General features: G+C 33.9%; 2 protein-coding genes across 2 annotated transcripts; both read left to right on the plus strand.

Moving 5' to 3' along the window:
- Positions 1 to 18,876: 18,876 nt before the first annotated feature.
- On the plus strand, positions 18,877 to 19,494 carry LOC141664908 (vacuolar iron transporter homolog 2-like). The gene has a single exon (XM_074470868.1). It carries the CDS (start codon positions 18,877 to 18,879, stop codon positions 19,492 to 19,494), a length of 618 nt encoding a protein of 205 aa, XP_074326969.1.
- A 1,054-nt stretch (positions 19,495 to 20,548) lies between these two features.
- Positions 20,549 to 21,172, plus strand: LOC141664909 (vacuolar iron transporter homolog 2-like). Its single transcript, XM_074470869.1, has 2 exons — positions 20,549 to 20,870; positions 21,009 to 21,172. Exons 1-2 carry the CDS (start codon positions 20,549 to 20,551, stop codon positions 21,170 to 21,172), a joined length of 486 nt encoding a protein of 161 aa, XP_074326970.1.
- The last annotated feature ends 2,266 nt before the right edge of the window (positions 21,173 to 23,438 follow it).

Genomic DNA, 23,438 nt, shown 5'->3' on the forward strand with positions numbered 1-23,438 from the left:
AGAGATTGTACATCTAGCTGACAGATTTGAAGGCAATCAGACTTAAAGAATCTCACCTGATGAGGATTGTTGACCACTTGAGGACTAGCCCTGCTGGCAAACTCTTTAAGCCTTTCCCGAAGAACTTCATTCAGCTCTGAGCTTCTTTTCACTTTGTTTAAAAGAACCCAAATCTCTGACAACGAACGATTCTCAAATAGATGAAGTGACACTTTGAATGATCCTTCACTCTGACAATATACAAAAATGCTCATCTCATTTAGGGATCTATCAAAAGCAGCTGTGATCCTTGAGACTTCAGTCTTGATAGCATTCATGTACATGTCATTGTTAGGATTTGAGATTTCCAGCTTGTCAAGAAGATGTAAGAACTGCCTATCATTGTTAGTGCATAGCTGAGGCATATCGAGTACTCTCCTAGCTTCATCCCACTTTCCACCAATCTTCAGTCTGACATCTCTTCTCCTTTCTTGAGCTTTAATGTCATGAAGACGTTGCTTTTGAAGAGTTTCTGTTCTTTGTATGTCTTTTCTCCTATCAATGATCTGTGAGACCTTCTTGAGTTCAGCTTCTTTTCTTTGCATCTCTGACTGCTCTTTCTGAAATTCTTTCTCAAACCTAGGATCCACTGTATCTTCTTCTTCCCAATCTTCAAAATCACTTTCTTCTTCAGCTTCAAATAACCCATCTTTATCTTCCTGAACTGGTTCAGTGGGAATGTCAAAAATATCGAAGTCATCCTGTTCTCCACTGTAGTAGGCATCATCAGCCTTTCCTTTATCTCCAGCAGAAGTATCTTTTTCTTTCCCTTTGGAACTACTCCCTTTCTTCTCCCCCTTAGTTGAGGGATCCTCTACTGACTTTCCTTTGAAACCTCCACCACTTCCAGAGCCTGATCCTCCACCAGACGGTCCTTCAAAATAAGCTCTTTGTTCTTCATTAGGGCAATGAGAATTCTTGATCATGTAATATAAGTGCTTCATGCCTTCATTTAGATGTTCCATGCCCGTCTCTATCTTTAGAAATCTTGAGTTGTCCAGTGAATGATTCATCTCAACGAGGTCTTCAAGAGAAGTCATTCTTGTATGTAGGGAGCAGAAGTTGGATATGTCATCAGCTGATAAATTTGCAGTGTCCTGAATAGAATTGAGCTTTGGTATTACAGTAGTCTTTAAATCTGAGATGTCATTCCTTATGATTGCAAGCTGATTGTCGACAGAGGTGGAAGAAGAAGACCGTTCAACCACCTGTGCTTTGAATGCTTGAGCTTCAGCTTGACTTTTAGCAAGTTCTTCTTTCAGGGCAGCAATCTGAGCTAACAGGTTGATAGTATCAGTGTCTGTGTGTGCTCTCACCTGAAGTTCACTCGTATTTGGTTCACTCATCTCACGTGCATGTGTTTCTCTCAATATGATTGCTCGTGAGGAGTCTTCCAATTGCTGTTCTTGTGTACCTGCATTAAAAATCACCCTAGCCTCTTCAAGAGAGGTCAGTGGTGGTGCAATGGGAATTCGCGAGTCCCGATCCTCAGTCAATGCTATCAAATCTTTTGGAATAGATGTCTGAATTGCTTCAGGGATAGATTGACCGAGTTGCCCTCCACTTTCTCCAGATAAATCTGCGAGTGGAGAATCCCATAAGGGAGCCAGAGTTGTTGGATCTGGGAGGGGAGAAAATGACTCTATTAAAGATGGCGGAGAGTCAGATTTTCCCTCTGAAGCATGTGACTGCTCTTCTGCCGTAACTATGGCAGGCACTGTAACCGACTCTACGTGCACTCCTCGCTGGGTGTCCTGAGTATTATCTGGGGAAGTGTATGGTTCCATTGTGAGTAATGGAATTGTGCTTGACTCAGTACAAGATGCCATGGCCCGATGGCGAATTTCAATAGATGCATCCTGTTGAGAGAATGCCTCTAGTAACTGTTCATTGGCCATTTCAAAGTCCATGTCCTGTTGGGAGGACAAGGATAAGCTTTCAGATGCCTCAGAATAGGTTTTTCTTTTCTTAGGAGGAGGCAGAGCTGAGGGTTCACTCATATTTGACATTGTACTACTTCCTAATAATCTTCTGGGTAACATTTTAGACAGTGGGGGAGAGGGTGAGATAGAATGAGACTCTGTGTTTGGCTCTATGACCTGGGATTGAAGCTGTGGTTCTACAACTTCATGGTCAGCCCTATCAACCACTGAGGGTCTGTTAACAGAAGTAGGAAGAGAGTGAGAGAGAGTGTGAGGAGTTACTACCTGTAATGGAAGAGCCTGGGTGGTTTGAACCACTGGAGGTTGAGGTTGCTGTTCATGGCCGGGAAGATTAAAAATAGGCAAGGGAATATAATTGGCCATGAAAGCAGATACAAGTACTGGTACTTGCATAAATTTGAAGGTTGTGTCTTGGCGAGTGTAAATCTTTTTGCTAACTGGTGGGGGTTCGGTTACAGCAGAGTTAGCAAAAAGTGCTTTGTGTTCAGGGGTGAGTAGATGATCTGCTATGAGCATAAGAAAACGAGCATAGTAACATGATACCCTACGATTTGTAGAATGATCACGTAAAGCAGAAGTTAGACGTCTCAAGAGAATGGGAAAAAGTAGTTTGCCAAAATTGATCCTTTGATTGAAAACAACCGCAAGACCAATATACTGCAGGGTGGAAGTAATGTTATGAAAATTAGATTTTGTGCAGTTGGCAAACACTTTGAAAAGTGTATCGAAGAATATATCCCATTCAGACACCAAATTTGATTTAGAAAGTTTGGTTAAATTGATCACCCCCTGATAGTGAATAGCATTGAAAAAATTTGTGATATCATTTTCAGAGGGTAAATTACAGAAATTGTCAAGTGGAAAATTTAGCGCACGATTGACGACTGTTTCATCAACTACATACTGTGTGTTTGCCACGGTGAATGAAAAAGATTTTGAATCATCGGCCACAGTAGAGGTTGTGCAAATCAGTCTAAGTAGATCGACGTTTAAAATCACATTTGATTTAATAGCAGAGCTAACAATCGAATGATCATTTAAAAATCTAATCCAAGGCTTAAATTTTTCAACATCACATTTTTCCGGATTGAAATAACCAACTAGATTATGCGCGACAATTTGGAAATTGAGAGCCATTTTTTTTTATAAAATAATAATAAGACACAAGCTTTTCAGAATTTTAAGAATAATATTAAGAAAATTCGAATTAATTAAATTAATTTAATAATTCGAATTAAATTAATTATAATCGAAAAATTTAGACAGAAATGTATCTCGTTAAAATTCTTAAATCACTAACACAGTTTTGACACACCAAAAGACACAAATAAGAAATTAAAATTAAAATGGAATTGAAGGGGCAAACTGAATTTTTAAAAAAAAAAATTTTAATAAAAATTCAACAGTACCTTGTATATATATACTTGTATGTATATATCACTAAGTGATGAAATAGTAAGCTGAGTAAAAACTCGAGCAAGGAAGGAGACAGATTAATGGTTTTTGTTCGAGGAGAGAGAAGAGAGAAAAATTAGGAGTGAAAAACTGTTCAATCAATTTTTTTTTTTTTTGAAATGAACTGTTAAGTTGAATTGGTGTAAAACAACACAGCAAAAAGCTTTATATAACAGCTGGTATGACAATCCGGGATTGTCATACCGATTGTCATACCAGGCAAAAAGAAGGAAATGAAATACACGAATAAGTATTAAAATTATAACTGGTATGACAATCTGATAGTCATACCGATTGTCATACCAGGCAAAATAAAATAAAATAGATATATATATAATGTTTATAACTGGTAAGACAATCAATAGTCATACCGATTGTCTTGCCAGTATAAAACTAAACTGAAATAACAATTATATTCGCAAATGACTTTCAGCAAGACAATTTTAATTGTCTTGCCGATTGTCATTCTGGAAATAAAAGGTTTTCACACAGAATTAATATGAAAATAAGTATATATATATATAAGTACTGAAATGATTTTCAGCAAGACAATTCAATTGTCTTGCCGATTGTCATTGCAGTAGAAAAAAAAACACTCAAATATGTACAGACTTCTATTTATGTACTGAAACTTTATTACAAAATAGTAAAACTGAAATAAATACTTAAAATTTTTACAGAAAATAAAGACAATATTTCAGAATTAATTATTTTTATTCCAAAAATAGATTTCTGTTGAATTTTAGCAAATAAAATTCATAGAATAATATTTTTAGAGGAAATAAAATATTCTGAGATATTTTAAATTAACAAGTAGAGTAAATAACATAGATAAGATAATATATATTACATAGAAATAAGCAAGAAATATGATAAAATGATAAAATAAATTTGCAAAAGAATTTTTCATTTATGAAAAATTCATTTGTAAATTCATTCAAGAACAGATTCCAGATATTAATTAAATTAATCACAAAAACTATTTAACATGCACAATTTACCAACTAATCTGGTAAATGTGGATTCGTCAAGTGGTTTAGTGAAAATATCTGCTATTTGTTCTTCTGTTGGAACAAAAAATAGTTCAACAGTACCATTCATGACGTGCTCTCTAATAAAATGATACATGATGTCAATGTGCTTTGTCCTCGAGTGCTGCACAGGGTTGTTGGTGATGGCTATTGCACTTGTGTTGTCACATAAAATAGGAATCTTGTTCAATACAGAGCCATAGTCTCGTAGTTGGTTCCTAATCCACAAGATCTGAGCACAGCAGCTTCCAGCAGCAATATATTCAGCCTCGGCCGTTGAGTTGGAAACTGTTTGATGTTTCTTGCTGTACCATGAGACTAGCCTGCTTCCTAAGAATTGACAACTTCCTGAGGTGCTTTTCCTATCAACAACACTTCCTGCATAATCTGAATCTGTATATCCGACAAGGTTAAAACCAGATTCTTTAGGGTACCAAATACCTAGATTTGGTGTTCCCTTAAGATATCTTAAGATTCGTTTAACAGCAACGAGATGAATATCTCTAGGATCCGCTTGGAACCTTGCACATAGGCATGTAGCATACATAATATCTGGTCTACTCGCAGTAAGATAGAGTAACGAGCCAATCATACCTCTGTAGCTTGTGACATCTACCTTAATGGAGTTTTCACATGGTCCAAGCTTGACAGCTGTAGTTGATGGAGTCCTTGCTGATGCAGAATCCTCTAGATTGTATTTTTTGAGGAGTTCCTTGAGATACTTGGATTGACAAATAAATGTTCCATCTAACCTTTGATTTACTTGTAATCCAAGAAAGAACTTCAGCTCTCCCATCATGCTCATTTCAAACTTGTTGTGCATTAACTTAGCAAATCTCTTACAGAGATTATCATTAGTAGACCCAAATATTATATCATCCACATAGACTTGGACTAATATAGTATCATTCTTATGTTTTTTAGAAAAGAGAGTTTTGTCTATGACACCTCTAATAAAGCTATTTTCAATAAGAAATTCAGAGAGAGTGTCATACCATTTTCTTGGTGACTGTTTTAACCCATAGATAGCCTTGAAAAGAAAGAAGACAAAATCCATATGATCTGGATCTTCAAAACCAGGAGGTTGCTCTACATATACCTCTTCATCCAGCTTTCCATTCAGAAAGGCGCTCTTGACATCCATTTGATAAACTTTAAAGTTTGAAAATGCTGCGAATGCCAGAAATATCCTGATGGCCTCAAGTCTAGCCACTGGAGCATAGGTTTCATCATAATCAATACCTTCAGCTTGAGAATACCCTTTAGCTACCAGTCTTGCCTTGTTTCTTGTAACCACACCATCTTCATCTAGTTTATTCCTGAATACCCACCTTGTACCAACAGCTTTCTTGTGTACAGGCCTAGGTACCAGTTTCCAGACTTGTTGACTTTCAAACTGATTGAGTTCATCTTGCATAGCAATCACCCAATCTGGATCAGTTAGTGCTTCTTCAATTTTCTTAGGTTCCATCTCAGAAAGAAATCCTGAGAACAGACACTCATTTTGAGTAGCACGTCTAGTTCTGACTCCAACATCTGGATCACCAATAATCAACTCAAAAGGGTGAGCTTTATTCCAGACAGTCTGTCTTGGAAGATTTGATCTTGATGATTCGCCTTGAAATTCATTGTGATGTTGTGTCCTACTAGATGATCCTTCAGCATCTCCCCCTGAGTTGTTGCCATGTTGACTTGAAGATTCTCCGTCAGTAGCAGTGGTATCTCCATTGTTTCCAGAGTTTCCATCACTATTACCTTAAGTATTATCAGGATTAACAGGTTCTTCAACAGCAACAACCTCAGGTTCTTGACCATGTTCTGACTCTGAATCTGACGTATCATCAAACTTCAGTTTCTCAGAAGGATCTTCAGTTTGGATACTAGGGAGTTTAGTGTCATCAAATGTAACATTGACACTTTCAGTTACTTTGTGTTGATCAATGATATACACTCTATATGATCTTCTTCCATATCCAACAAAAATACCCTCATATGCCTTTGCCTCGAACTTACCACGACGATCATCTCCATCCTTGAGCACGAAGCATCTGGCACCAAATACATGAAAGTATTTGATAGAAGGTTTCTGTTCATTCAAAATCTCATAAGGAGTTTTCATGAAGTCTTTGTTGATTAGAGTTCGATTCTGAGTATAACATGCAGTATTGACAGCTTCAGCCCAAAAGTACATTGGAAGACCTGATTCATTTAACATCGTTCTTGCAGCTTCAATCAATGTACGATTCTTCCTTTCTACCACTCCATTTTGCTGAGGGGTTCTAGGAGCTGAAAATTGTCTGGTAATCCCTTTGTCTGTACAGAATCCATTTAGAAGTGCATTCTTGAATTCTGTTCCATTATCTGACCTTATTGCTCTAACAGGGACGTTAGAATCTAACTCAATCATCTTGATATGATCAATCACAACTTGTGGTGTTTCATCCTTAGAGTGAAGAAATAAAACCCACGTATACTTGGAATAGTCATCAACTATCACAAGACAGTAACACTTCTTTGACATAGAAAGGATATTAACTGGACCAAATAAATCCATGTGCAATAATTACAGAACACCAGTTATGGAAGATCTGTCAGTGCCTTTGTGACTTGCTTTCTTTGACTTTCCTTTCTGGCAAGCCTCACATAGTCCTTCTGGAGAGAATTCCAGCTGAGGCAGACCTCTTACCAATTCTCTTTTAACAAGAGAATTCATTGTCTTGAAATTGAGATGGGAAAGTCTCTTGTGCCATAGCCAACTCTCATTTGACGATGCTTTTGCATAGAAACAATTGACTTCAAGATTGCTTCCAGAGTTCATGTCAGCTACGAACAGATTTCCTTTCCGTATTCCCATTAAGGAGGGTTTTTCACTTTTCTTGTGCAGAATCTGACACTTCAGCTTGTCGAATAAAACATTATAGCCGTTGTCACAGAACTGACTAATGCTAAGCAGATTGTGTTCAAGTCCTTGCACAAGATATACATTTTCAATGATAACATTTCCAGCTTGCAAACAGCCATATCCCTCCATTAAACCTTTGTTGTTATCTCCAAAGGTAACCACTGGGCCAGCTTTCTCAACCACATTTGATAGCAGGGCTCTATCTCCGGTCATATGTCTTGACGATCCACTGTCAAGAATCCACACTACCGGTTGTACCTGTTTAATGCCCTCTTTTCTTGACGATGAGGTGCTTGCATCACTAGCCATGAGAGCAAGATTCCCAACTTCTTCATCTTCACTGTCAGTATCATCCCAGCTTCTTCCCTTTGCCAGGTACGCCCTTTCAGATTTACTCTTCTGATTAGAATCATAAGAGTTCTTCCTTGCTTGTTTTGGCTTCCTGCATTCTGTGGCAAAGTGTCCCAACTCATTACAGTTGAAGCATCGAATGGTGCTTCGATCAACCATCCCTGTTTTATACCCACCACTGCTGGTGTTAGAGGATGAAGATCCACCTTTCTGGAATCTGTTGTAGTTGGACTTGTACTTGAACTTGGGATTCCTTTTGAATCTGACATTTGAGAATCTCTTGACAATTAGGGCCATTGACTCATCCTCCAATTGCTCCAGTTCTTCCAAGGAATAATAATCATCTCCTGATTGATTTGTAGTAGGTGAATCAAATTCTGCTACTATCACATTATCTTCAACCTTGGAAGACTGTACCATTATATCTGACTGTTGAGATTGTTGTTGATATAGTGGTTGTTGTTGTTGTTGTTCATCAGCTACCAGAGCAGTAGACGTGCTGACCACTCTTCCTTTCCCGTAAACTTCCTTCTGCTGAATCTGCTCCAACTCATAAGTCTTTAACACACCATAGAGCCTTTCCAAAGAAATCTCACTCAGATCTCTTGCTTCTCGTATGGCAGTGATTCTATGTTCGAGATGAGTTGGCAGTGTTAAAAGGAACTTTTTATTGACCTCCCTGATGGAATAGTATTTACCATTAATGTTCAGGTTGTTGATCAATGCATTGTACCTCTCAAACACTTCAGTGATTCCTTCTCCTGGATTAGATTTGAAGTATTCATACTCAGAGGTTAGGATTTCTAGTTTGTTCTCCCTAACTTCCTCTGTGCCTTCATTAATAATCTCAATAGTTTCCCAGATATGTTTAGAATCTTTACAATTCATCACATGTCTGTTCATTAGGGGATTAAGGGAATCTACTAAGATTAATTGAAGGCTAGCATCCAGGAAAGCTTCTTCTATTTCAGCAGGAGAGAAGTCATCAGGATCCTTCACATAAGTTCTCGCTTTGGTGATCACCACATCATTCTCTATTACCTCTGGTTCAATAACCATAGGAATTTTTGGACCCTTCTTCAACACTTGCAAATATTTGGGATTAGCAACCTGTAAAAACAGTAGCATCTTCTTCTTCCACATCACATAATTTTCTTTATCGAAAAGTGGAATTTTAACGGTTCCAACTTTTTGTGTAGTCATTATGAATTTTTGAGTGAATAAAAATTCAAGAAGTGAAAGAAACACAAAAGTCTAGGATCTTGATTTGTACGTTAATCAGAAGGCTCTGATACCAATTGTTAGGTCCCAATTTGTTTGTAGAAGGGGGGGTTGAATGCAAACAATACCGTTTCGTCGAATAAAATGCGGAATAAAATTGTGAAACAAAATTCAAGTTAAATAAAACTTTTATTAAACTTGAAAGGTGTTACAACTACGGTATCGGTTACAAGGGATTAATCTCAAATCAATTATTACAAATTTAGAATAAATTCGACATGAACTTTTTCTATTTTTGTAATTAAAAGATCAAATGCTAAAAGCGATTTGAGATTAAGTTCTAGGGATTTTAATCCGCTAGATAGATATACAAGAACAAGATAAGTATTTCTAGTTGATTGGATTTAACTTTACAATCTAGAAAATTGATCTTGAAGTTGCAGAATAGATGAAATATTTTTCTGCTGCTTTTTCTTTTTTGTTCTTGTGGTGTGTTCTGTTTGATTGCTGCATAAACAAAAAGTCTTCTGCTTCTTTTATCAAACAGCCGAGATGAATGAACTGCAATGACAATTCTTTGAACCAGCATGACTTTCGGTATGACAATTGATTGTCATACCGATTGTTACATAAGTACAATTCAGATTGTCTTGCAAAGATTAATAACAGATTTTTAATCTAATAAAAATTCTAACAAGACAATTAAATGAATTAGCATGACTTTCGGTATGACTATTGATTGTCATACCGATTGTCATATTAATACAATCCAGATTGTCTTGTTTCAATTTAAATAGATTTAAACCAATTAAAATTCTGTAATTCCTTAATATTAATTCTAAATTAATTAATTAATTTAATTCAATTAATTAATAAATTAATCCTTGCAGATATAATTTATTTTCTTAATTAAATTATATGACTTAATTAATTAATGGAGAATTAATACTAACGCTGAGAAGCAACCATTCTTCTGACAATCTTCTGAAAGTCACTGAGACTTATGAATCAATTCCGTCACTTCAATGCTGACACTCGATGTACTGTCTGGTTCATGAGTGACTAACTTTCGTGACGTTTCTTCATGTCTTGACTCTGTTGTTCTGATTGAATCCTTGTAATAAATGATACCTTGACGAGATCTCTGTCACTTGATTGAATCCACGATCTTGATTTACATCACTGAGGCATGATCAAATTCTTGAACTTCTTCCAGTGAATCTTCAAGTCTGCAGATGAACAATGTTTCTTTATTCTTTGACAGATGTTACTTTGTGAGATCTCTCTGATGCTTGATCCACTATTTACTTATTACATTCTTATTTGAGTTGAGTTAAATACTCGAATAAACGAGTAGGCTATGACATATGCCTTTCAGTATTATTATTATTTTTTTTATTCCTATATGACTTATAATTCTATATATATTATTTGTATCCGTTTTCTTTATTAATAAACTTTTGAAGTGTTATTTTGGTTTCACTTATTTTTTGGTTCTACCACCTTTTGTTTTCATATTTTATTATTCATGTTATAATTATATGTGTATTATTTTTATAATTTTTAATTCCTATATGACTTATAATTTTATATGTATTATTTTACCCGTTTTTTGAAACCTCTTCTTAAGTGAAACTTTGGTTTCACTTATTTTTTCGTACCACTACCTTTTGGTTTCACTTTTTATGATGATTCATGTTATAACACTAAGTGTATTATTTCTATCTTTTTGATTCCTATATAACTTATAATTATATATATATATATATTATTTTTATTTGTTTTCTTTATTAATAAACTTTTTAAGTTTTACTTTGATTTCACTTATTTTTTGGTTCTAGCACCTTTTGTTTTCATATTTTATTATCCATGTTATAACTGTATCTGTATTATATTTATCTATTTTGAATCCTAAGTGACTTATAATTCTATATGTATAATTTTTACCCGTTTTTTTATTAATAAACGAAACCTATTTTTAAGTGGTACTTTGATTTTACTTATTTTTTAGTTCCACCACCTTTTGGTTTCATCTTTTATGATTCATGTTATAACTCTAAGTGTATTATTTTTATTCTTTTTTATTTCTATATGACTTATAATTTTATATGTACAATTTTTACTCATTTCTTAAATTTTATAAGCCATGTTTTTTTATTATTTTTATAGGTTTAAATCTTATTTTTAATTATATTTAAAAATAATTAAGTTCATAAATTAACCCAACTAAATATGTTCCGAAAAATATAAACCATGACCAAGTAAATAGGCCATGTGTTAAAATTGGAAATTTAGAATTTAGAATTTTTTTTAATTTGTTGGTGGAATTCCATTTTAATAAAATAATATAAAACTATAAAAATTGTATTTTAAATTCACCACTAGAAAATAATAAAATTGTGTACTTGATAGGGTACTTGATTTCATCTTAGTAGGGTTACGTTGTATTTATGTTGTTTTTAACAAAATATAAATTGGAATCATATTATAAATACGATATTTCTATTTTTCGTAGAATTCTTTTTTATTTTTTTATTAAAATAATAAAATGGAATCTTTTATACAGTGTTATTATTAATTAATAAGGAAACTATTTTTTAAGGGATACTTAATACTTTGGTTTCACCCATTTTTTATTTTACGAACTTTTGGTTTCACCCATTTTTGGTTTTACGAACTTTTGATTTCACCATTTTTAAATCTTACTATACCTTTAAATATACCATTTCACTCTTTTTTAATTTCTGTATGACATATAATTCTATATGTAATATTTTACCCATTTTTGTGATTCATATATACCACATATTTATATTATTTTTATATAAATGGAATCGTATATACATTGTAATTCTAGATTCATATCTACAGAATTTTATTTTAGCATCAAATGCCAATTTATACATGCATAATAAATATTTTATTAAAAAAATTATGCAATCACAAACTATATAAAAACACAAATTCAGCTAACAATAAGAAATTTAATATGCAATTACTTAGTAATGTTGATTTAATTTTTTGTTAAATTATCTGTCAATCGTGTTGCTCATTGTTTGACTAAATTTTCGATGTTAAATATTAGTTATGTTTTTTTGAACAACATATACATAATAACGTTGAGTTTGTTGTTCTAATAATTTGAGTTAATGAAAACTACATATAATTTAAAAAGAAAAATTGCAATAATCATAAAATTTTATTTATTATATATTTTAATAAATAAAAATTTATAATCATTATTTAATATTGATATTTTGGTTTTGGCCCGTGTTTCGCATGGGTTATCTACTAGTATTTAATAATTTATAAAACTACTAATGGTCGTGATTCATGGTGCCAATTTTGAAGAAATAAAAATCAAATTTGTTTACGATAAAAAAGTTGCAATGTGTTATTGGCATTATCATCATATTTTATTTAAGATGTTTAGGTCGTAAGAAAGATAAAATGCATCTGTAAAATATGTATGAATAGTGATGCTAGAATATTGTACAATTGATTGGAAAAGTAGATTATTGAAAACATTACTTTTGTATTCTGAAGTCATATTAAATGGAATGATATTTCTAGGTTTGAAGTTAATAATAATATAATATTATCAAATGAAATTCGTGAAATCAAAGTCAAAACTCGAAAATTTGAAAATCGATAATAACCATAATAGGCTCGAAAGCTCTACAACTCGTTAAAACTCGATAAGCTCAAAAACTCGTTAAAAACTCATTAAAAACTCGATAAGATTGAATACTGGAGAACAGCTCGAATTTGATTCGTTTAATTTACGGGTCGAGTTCGAACATAATTTTTGGACTCAATTATTTTTGGGCTGAACTCGATAAAAAAAAGCTCGAACACGAATTTGATAAGTACAAACTCGACTTGAATTATATTCGATATCTCCACTTCTCTACATGTGTAAATGACTTGTCGATATCTCCACTTTTCTACATGTATAAATGACTTGTCGATAACTCCATTTCTCTTCATTTATAAATGATTTGACGATATCTCCGCTTCTCCATAAGTAAAGTGACTTCTATACATGCCAAATTGCTTTTCAATATTCCTTAATCTGTGATTTCTTGACATTTGACTTAGAACACTTTTCAATCTACAACATTATTCTTCACCAATCTGTTTATCTTCATTCTGATGCATGATCAGGCTTGATCTTTTTCCAGAGATTTATTCCTAACTTGTTGGTTGTTTACTGAAAAATACTCCAGCCTAGTCTTCTTCACCATTTTTACAGACTCAAAAAATACCATTACAGATTACATAAAACATTACAAATCAACTAAATCTTAGAATTACCTATATGACTTAATCTTGTTATGTTAAGACATGTATTGTACAATAATATATATTAGTATCCCCTACATTCATGTACATGAAACGATAATTTTAGTAAAAATATAAGCACAAAAATAATGTTTTGTAGAAAAACGATCGAAATTGACCATTTTTGCGTAAGAAACAAAGACCAGCTTTAGAACAATAACTACTGGATTCAAAATAAATAGAAAATATATTTACACCTTTTTTCAATTTAATTGAAAAATGGTTTTCTCATTCCCTTTTTAAGAGAATTATCTCTTGAACGCTAACCTATATATGTATACCTCAAAAATAAGAAATTATAAATTTTAAAGAAAAGTTATGAAAAATTGTAAATTATAATATTTAATCACATATGAATGTATACAGATAGGTAAAATAGTTCAAGGATTAAAAATTTGATCAAAAAACCATTGAAGTCTCTTAAACTCTCCATTTTTTCGTAATGTACAAAATATTAGATCTTCTTTTACATAATAATAGTCGATCAGTATAGTGGTCGGAGTTAACTGACGTGGAAGCCAGTTTAAAGGGCAATCAACAAGTTTAGCCTCATCGATCACAATAATTGGTCTTCTTATCATAACATGTTATCGATAACGAAACGATTGATTGATTTAATCAGAATAAGATGACACTGATGTCATGTCAATAATCAGTCAAATTATGTTAACTACGATCGTAATATTCGATCGTCAATGATTGAATACCGACCGATAATTGACAGTGGCCGGTATTTACTTTATAATTTTGACCAATTATAAAAGTCGGTCGTTATTTAACCTTAAATTGGTTCAATTTGTATTAGGCAGTCGAAAAAACTTATTTTTCTTCCGGTGTTAGGATATACTAGCAAAACCGGCAATTAGATACGGCCAAACGGTCGGGACGAACGTGCGGGACTGAATTTCCGGCGGTCCGGTTGATCAATCAGTTAGCTCGTGAACGACCCGTGAAGCTAAACGTGTCGTGCCGTGTCGGGCCGATTTGATAGAATATGAACCTGTGAACGGCTTGCGAATTAGGCGACTCTAACGGTCCGGCGAATTCTGGCGGTTCGAGGCGGGCGCGAATTAGGCGAAGTAACGAATAATGAGTCTGGCGAATTAGGCGAATAACGAGTTAACGAATTTGGTGACTTTTTTTTTAATTTTTTATGTTTTGTTTTTAACTTTGTACAACTACAGACTTTGCATTTTTGTTTCAATTTTACTTTTTTTTTATTTCTGTTTTTATTTTACCTTTTTTATATTGAACAAGTTTTTCGATTTTTAACACATTTTAAAATTTCAACATTTTTAACAATCTACTCGTATTTTATTGATAAACTAATCAAAACAAACAAAATTTATTTTTACTCGTATTTTTAAAAAGTTAGTTTTTGCAAAATAAATTTGTTAGTTTTCAAATATAAAAAAATCAATTATATTTGAAAATTGATCTTTTTTGTAATTTTAAGATTAAAGTGACAGTAGAAGCAGAATTAAAATATTTTTTCTTTTTTTATTCAACTTTATTTTTTCTGTTGAAAAGATAATTCCGAATTTAAAAGATTAATATGTATTAAAATAAGGAAAAGAGGACGGTACATCTATAAATTTTATAAATTAAAAAAATGTTACAATTGATTTTAGAGGACTTCTCTCTAAAAAAGCGGAACAAACCGTGTTTATATTTTAAATAAAATATAAAACATAACAAATTCTAAAATTACATGGCAAAAATACTTTATAAGCTATTCAAATTCTTCTTGTTCTTGTGGATCGTTCGCTGACGTGCCCGATTCCGATGAAGTGTCCATCGTCATCCAAGTATCCTCTTCGCCGTCCGAGTCATCTTTTTTCCTCCCTTGTTGTCTCTTTACTGCTTGATCCCAATCTTTTTTGTAAACACATATCTTGACCACATCCGGTGCAAGACTTGATCTCTTCTCGTCCATCACTCTTCTACCGGCACTGAAAGCGGACTCGGAAGCAATGGTAGAGGCGGGAACTACTAAAATGTCCCTTGCAATTTTAGCTAATACCGGAAATTGGTTTTCATGATTCTTCCACCACGTTAGTATTGAAAAATCCTCATCGAACTCATAGTTATATGAAAAAATCTCTCTGATCATGCTAAATAAAGTTGTAGGTGTAGATGCATTTTCGGGAATTCTACACTTTTGTTTTTTTAGTTAGGATACCAAGCAATGTGGGATTAACCCTACTAGAATGACTAGTCTTAGGTGGTATAATATTTTGAGTTCTAGGAGTATATAGATCTATAAGACGGTGTAATAAGTCTAAACAATTTTGCACATAAAGCACGTGATTATATGAAACTCCTAACACTGAGTAATAATGTTCTAACATATTTTCTAAACCTTCTTTTCTAACACCGGGATCAATAAGACATGCAACACCATAAATAAAAGGAAATTCGGTAAAATATTTTATCCATTTTTTTTTCATATCAACAATAATTGCACCAAAACAATTATCAGTTTCATATGCTTTTAAAGTAGTAATAATATTAATACACTCAATAATAACAAGATGTACATTTGGCTCGTAAACGTAAGAAAATATCTTAGTACCACGTGCATAACAATCAAGAAAATCGCGTACCCTAATCGCCAAGTCCCATTCATTTTCGGTAATAAGTCTATCCTCCACTTGATTTCTTGGATCGGAATTATATAACTCGGTGATAACTACCTTATATTTAATTGCCTCACATAGTAATTTATAAGTCGAACTCCATCTCGTGGGACAATCAATTCCCCATTTTTTGGGTATTAATCTGTTCTCTCTACACAATTTTTTATATTATCTCTTTAATGTGTGTGCGATACGTAAATACTTAATTATTTTTTTAATAGATGCTAAAAATTTGATTATTTGTTGAATACCCTTTTGAGCCGATAAGTTGATTATGTGTGCACAACATCTAACATGCAAGAAAACACCATCTAAGTAGTAGGAATATCTTGTGCAATATAGTAAATAGCTTTATCATTTGCCGAAGCATTATCTAAAGAAATAGTAAACACATTGTGTTGTAAATTAAATTCGTTAATAGTTTCGAATATTCGCCTCTTTAAGTTATAACCCGTGTGTGACTCGTCCATAACATCAAAGGCAATTATTCGTTTTTGTAAAAAAAATCGGAATCAATCCAATGAACGAAAACACAAATAAATGGCTCACCGCAACTCGAACTCCAACAATCACTAGTTAAAGAAACCGTGCAATCATAATCACGAAAAAATTCAATTAATTGCGCTCGTTGACTATAATATTGTTTTTGTGTGTGACATTTAAGCGTGTTCCTAGGAATTCTTTTAAATACAGGGTTTATTGATTCTTTCATCATGTGCTCTAAATTCAGACTCTCATCGTAAGAAAAATGTAACTCGTCTAGTGTAACATAAGTAGCAAAATACTCGATCATTTTATCTCTACTATAGTGGAAAGGCATACCTCCACAGGGAGACGATGTCACGAAACCACCAATTTGTGTTTGTTGCGGTGATTCTCCACGTGCCTCTCCACTTTCGTGACTTTGTTTCGAAATTTCATCATTAACTTTCAAGTGTCGATCAAGTGTACCCCTACCGGCTCCTTTAGAGTGAAGAAAAGGAGATTGATTTCGGCCACTTTGAATAAAAAAAAACAAAAACATTTAAATTTGTTGGGTTCTTCGGGTATTGCTTGTCTCGAAAAATAATTCCAAACGTGCGAAGAACGTCTCGAAGTACAAGAGGTGCCTGCAAATTTTTAATATAAAAAAATTTAACAAAGTATTCGAATACAAAAAATCAGAAAGAAGCTTCGAACATAAAATAAAAAATATTGGAACATTAAATTCGAACAAAAAATCATAAAATACAGAAAAATTTTAAAAAAATGTAAATTTATAAATTAACTGAAACAAAAACATAACATATAAATACACGAAATTTGGAAATTTTACTAGTTTCTATATATGGTCGAGTGGGTCGCATAGCATTTGCTTGACTCGAGCCTTGAGATGATTGTGTACCTCTACCTTCTTCCATTTGCTCGAAAATGCTTGCCTGAAAACTTGTGAGGTTACCTGAATTTTTTACAGTTCGCCGGAAAATTACTAAGCTTGCCGAAAATTTTAGTGTGGGTTCGTGACTTGTGATTTGCTTCTTGAAATTGTTGTTGTGAGTGTGAATGTGAGAAAGGAAGACTTGTGTGAGTTGTGACTTGTGAGTTGTGAGTTGCAGTGAAGAGTGAAGACTGAGTTGTAAAAAATTAAAAAGACTGAGTTGTATTCACCAGAAGAGTTGAAGTGAGAAAGGAAGAGAGAGATCGAGAGAGAGATTAAGAGTGAAGAGAGATTTAAGAGCGGGATTATATATATAGGCAACATGAATTGAACGTTGTAATATGAACGTTGCAATTGTAGAGCAGACACCAGACAGACAGCAACAGAAGCTTTGCAGTTTGCAGGTTACCGTGCGCGTGCGGACACTCACGGGCCGAGCGGTTAACCGTGTGCCGAGCGGGCCGTGCGTGTCTGTTAATCGCTGGCGAATAAAGCGGGCCGGGCCGGTTCGGTTATGGGCCGGGCCCGGTTTCAGAATATTAAATTCGTGTTCGATTCGTTAAAACATACGGTTTGAACGAATTATGAACCGACATGTGATAAGCTGAATTACGAATTTTTTATGAGTCGAATAGCGGGCCGAGCCAAACCGTTCGTTTGGCCGGCTCTACCCGCTACACATCTGATCTGCACGGCTGCACTTACTAACAAAGTTCAGTAAAAATTTGTTGCTTCACAATCGATCAACTTGCATGTAATTTCTTCTTGCTATCTCCCAAGTAAGAATCTCCGAAAACATTTTGAATTAAATTTGGCAAGATACTGACCAAAATATATTTATATAATGTGCATTTTAACAATTATATGAAACAATAATTACTCTTAGACGTCGATACCAGACAGCTAACAGTATTAACACTTTAAATATTAATGATAAGAACCTAGTTTATCCACAATTTTCCTAATTACAAAATTGTCGTCTTAAGATGATCCTTCTTTTCGTTCAAATGGCAACTGCGGAGTTGTAATCTTTGACGGAAGAAATGTGTTGCATTTGCTTGGCCTTTTATTCTGAATAAGTACTCGACGATTGATTAATAACGAATCGTGTGAAATATTTATATACATTTTCGTATAATATAGTCACATAACTGCCTATCTTAATTATTACATGTATAATACTTCCCTCAGCTCTAGGTTATATGTACAAACATTAGCCATATTTATGTTAGTCTAAACATCTGCATTTAAATTTTGTACTAGCGCGGCAAATCGGTTGATAAGTGGTCTAAAAATTAACAAGTGTAAATGTTAGGTGCTCTTAATTTTGATAAGTACGTTTTAATTTTGTTTCTCTTAATAATATCTTCCTCGCATTAATTCTCTATATAAACACCATCCCAAGCTTTTATGCCTTCCATCTCACTAGCATATGTGATCTGCAGATCGAATTGCTTCATGTAACTCTTCTTTTCGATCTTTTCCGAATCTGATTTCCATTAATCTCTAATTTTAAGATCTTCATCATAAACAAATGGCCATGATGAAAGTGTATTCGACTAACGAGAACGATGTTGAGGCCAACATTAATCATCAACACGAGAAATGCTTCGACTACTCTCAACGAGCACAATGGCTTCGAGGAGTTGTGCTTGGATGCAACGAAGGCGTAATGACTTCGTCCATATTGGTGATGGGGATGACTGTGTTTATAGACGACACTAATGATCTAGTTGTCACAGGTCTTGTAGGTTTAATTGCTGGAGCTTTAGCTATAGCAACTGCGGAATTCATATCTGTCTACACACAAATAGATGTCGTAGAGGCTCAAAATGAACGTGACAGAAGAAGTGATAGAGTTGGACGGGCATCAGCCCCAAGTCCAACTCAAATAGGTTTATCTGCATCAATCACCTATTTGATCGGAGGGTTTGTTCCAATAATTACTGCATTTTTTGTAAGACACTATGTGTTGAGGTTTATTGCAGTGGCGTTTTCGGCTTCTTTGTCGATGCTAGGGGCGGGTTACTTTGCAGCATCACTTGGGAAGGCACCGGTACTAAGATCTTGTGCAAGAGTGTTGATGGGAGGATGGATTGAGATAGCCATTATGATAGGAAAAAGGAAGGTTCTTGAATGTTATGGGCTATAAGAAATGTACAAGATATGAATATTCAAAAGTATGTCTTCAAATAAGTCAAATGAATAAATCATATGACACAAAAATAAGAATTAATTTCTCATCCATAAATAAGAGAAAAAACCAGCTTGAAATTAACTTGGTTGTTCAAGAGATTCTCTCCGAATATATGAATGTACATGATAGGATGAACCACAATGTCATGCACGTGCAATCCAGAAATACAGTAGATAACTCGATAAACGAATAAACTCGGGCAAATTATTCATTTCTTCTGGTTCCAAAATCTTTATACGGTTTTTCTGCTGGGTGTCCATGGGTACACACTAAACACAAACTTCTATCATTTTAACTTGTTTTAATTGGTCAATACTTCTTAATAATGATGGACCCCCTGCTTTTACAACAAATACATCCATCAAAACACCCCAAATTTTATAAATTTTAGTACTTAGCATGTGTCCACACACTACACAAACTCAATGAATAAAGTTTTCATTCATGATCTAAGTTTAACTGTAGTGCATAAGAAGTACGCACAAATCGAGCAGTAAGGTTTACAAAAGCTGAGAAAATAAACACATGCAGGCAGATGCTCTAAAATCTGGAGTAGTCTTCGGCAAGCATGTTTCCTCAATTAATGGATTCAAAAATAACAGTATATTATATTATTATAATATATAAACGATTCGAAAAGAATTTGTTGCTTCGGGATCACATACAAATCATATTAAAATATTATCTGTTAGCCCACGTTGTAGTTTAACCCATATAATTAATGAAGACGGACTGGTGTTGATGCAGGCATGAGTTCTAAAAAATATTAGATGTATATATGCGGTAACAAATCTTTTAGTGATCCAAAGCTAACAACTGTACAGTTGGGTGTAATTTGATTTGGTTTCTAGAAAGAATATTCTGCTAAAATCTGTCTATATATACCATTTAAAGCCTCTATGCCTTCCACACAATCTGTAGTTGTATCATCCTCTTTTCGGCCTCTTGGCCAGTCCCCCTTTTGGTCTATCTCTGAAACATTTTATCATCTTTTAATTATCACAACAGAATGTCAAACTTGTTGAAAGTGCATTCGACTAATGAGAGCGATATTGAGGCCAATGTGGATCCTCAAAATGAGAAACGTTTCGACTACTCTCAACGAGCACAATGGCTTCGAGGAGTTGTGCTTGGATGCAACGAAGGCATAATGTCTTCGTCAATACTGGTGATGGGGATGACTGTTACTATAGATAATACTAAGGATTTAGTTATCACCAGTCTTGTAGGATTAATAGCCGGAGCCTTAGCCATAGCAACTGCAGAATTCATATCTGTCTATACACAAGTAGATGTTGTAGAGGCTCAAAATGACCGTGATCAGAGAAATGGTAGGGTTTGAAAAAGAGCGCCATCCCCAAGTCCAACTGAAATAAGTTTGGCTGCATCACTAGCATATGTTATCGGAGGATTTGTTCCAATACTTGCTGCATTATGTGTAAGACACCATGTACTAAGGTTTGTCGCAGTGGCGTTTTCGGCTTCTTTGTCGATGTTAGGGGCCGGTTACTTTGCAGCATCACTTGGCAAGGCGCCGGTTTTGAGATCTTGTGCAAGAGTTTTGTTGGGAGGATGGATTGAGATCGCCATAATGATAGGAAAAAGTAAGGTTCTTGGATGTTATGGGCTCTAAAAACTGAATTAGATGTATTTTGATCAAGAATAAGTGCACGTCTTGCATGTATAACGTACTTGCTGAATATAAATATACGACACACATGGCAAGAAATATGGAATTGATCGTCTGCCATTCACGAAAACAACTGTTTATTTGATTCAAGTTTGTTTTCTATTTCTTTTTTCATTGTTACGAGGATATTTCCAATAGAGATTATCAATAAAGTTGTTAAATTAAACAAATTATTAAATATATTATTTTTTAATTTTTTCTCACATTCATGTCACTCTTTACAATATTTATTAAAAATTTGCTCCAATAATTAAGTAATTTTAAAGATTACTCATGTGCTCCCTCTATATTAATTTTATATTTAATTCAATATAAAAATGAGTTGAATAATATAGGAAGTTGCCAAATTTTGACAATTTAGATTTTTTTATGACTTTTTGCTAATTTAGGAAGTTGTCAAGAGTTGACAATCTTAATAAACAACCTTTCAATAGGTAGACAAGTAAATGTGTCATGCCACTAAACAACCCCTGTTGGAGATGTTTTGAGATGGGTCGTATGAGCTTTGCAAATAAATCACACAAACGTTGATATAAGATGATGAAAACTACAGCCTACAGAGATTGCCTCTCCCGTTCATTTCTCAAAAATTAATATAAACAATAGTGCTCATATCTTTCTGTATTATTATTTTTTATTCCCGCTCCTTCAAACAATTCTCAAGATTCATTATAAAAATGCATGTTACAAACATGATTGCTTCCCCTAAATTACAGATATGCATGCAATAAATAATTATGGATATAAGTTTTATTCTCCTGTCACATTTTCCGGTGCCTAGCGCCGGGGTTAACAGCATCTCCGATGGTTCTTGGCACCTCTCAAGCTGGTAATTTTATCATATAATCAAAAATATTATATTTTAAATTCTCTCTCTTCAGTATCCTTTTTAGCACTCTTCTTTAAAAAAACACTCCAATAATTGGCATCCCAAAATGTCAACTTCACTAATTTAATAAAAAAATGCTCAATAAAAATATATATTTTTTTTTGACAAATGCAGAAAATTTCATTAAATTGAATATAATACAGCCGGGACAAACCCCCAACTGTCGATACAACCAGGTGATGAAACAAATAACATACTAAAATCAATTAGATGATTTGTTTCCTGATCGTTTAACACATAGAATTTAAAAATTCTTGAAACTAAAAACGAAATCAAAGACATCCCAAGCGATCCAAATTGCACCAGCATCTTTGAAAATAACAACATCGCAATTGACCATATCACGTAAAAACTATGGTTAGCCCAATGTTCAGAAACAACAATCGCATAAAATGAGATTGGAGAAGCGGCATCCCAGCTATCTACATGCCGGACACCAGCTATAGACATGCCGAAAGCACCCCAGCTATCTACATGCCGGATACCAGTTATAGACATGCCGAAAGTATAAACCCGTAAAAGATGAACAATCTTTACTTGTGAAAGGTGAGCTCTTGCAATAATCATCACTGTTTTAGATTTGATACAGGTTTTGCAGATCACCAAAAATATCAGCAATTTCGTCCTCAACAGATCCAATACCAGATTAACCCAAGCATGACAAAACAAAAACATAACAAACACTCCAAAAGGAGAGACAAACACACACTCCAAAAGGAGAGACACACAAATACCCAAAAAAAATGGGTTTTATTGAAAAGAAATCAAACAGAATAAAAGAAAATAAAGGGATCGGGGCTTTCCACTGGAGAAAACCAGTGAACCAGTGGAAAACCCCTCGATTTACTTCAAAATGAACAAATCCTAGGAGAGGGGAGAGAGGAGGGAGGCGGCGGCTAGCGGACAATTAATAAAAATATATTAGAAAAATGATATTTTATACACCATTTAGACCACATTGCGACCACAAATTAAGTTGACATTCTACTTTAAGATGTCAACTTTTTGTTGACACCCCAAATTTACACTCATGCCAATATATTTGGCACCCCAATAACATCTTTCAAGTCTCAACTCACAAGGATGCCACATAACGTTGTCACCCTCATTGAAGTTGGTCGAGAATATTTTGCAATTTGCTATATCTAAGTTCATGCTACACTTGTAAATAATTTCAGGTCTAATTAAAATTATGTAAAATTAAATAAAAATATGTTAGAAGTAAAAACAATTAATAACAAGCTATTTTAGATCATTTTCAAATTAATTATGTTTCGGTCACTTCCAAATTTTTTCCAATAATTGAGATTACAAAATATA

This window comes from Apium graveolens, chromosome 6, assembly GCF_009905375.1.
Source record: "Apium graveolens cultivar Ventura chromosome 6, ASM990537v1, whole genome shotgun sequence".
Classification (NCBI taxonomy): domain Eukaryota; kingdom Viridiplantae; phylum Streptophyta; class Magnoliopsida; order Apiales; family Apiaceae; genus Apium; species Apium graveolens.

Coding starts and splice junctions, on each gene's coding strand:
- LOC141664908 (XM_074470868.1), top strand. CDS start 18,877: ATGGCCATGATGAAAGTGTATTCGACTAACGAGAACGATGTTGAGGCC.
- LOC141664909 (XM_074470869.1), top strand. CDS start 20,549: ATGTCAAACTTGTTGAAAGTGCATTCGACTAATGAGAGCGATATTGAG. Junction 20,871..21,008: donor TGACCGTGATCAGAGAAATG/GTAGGGTTTGAA, acceptor GGTTTGTCGCAG/TGGCGTTTTCGGCTTCTTTG.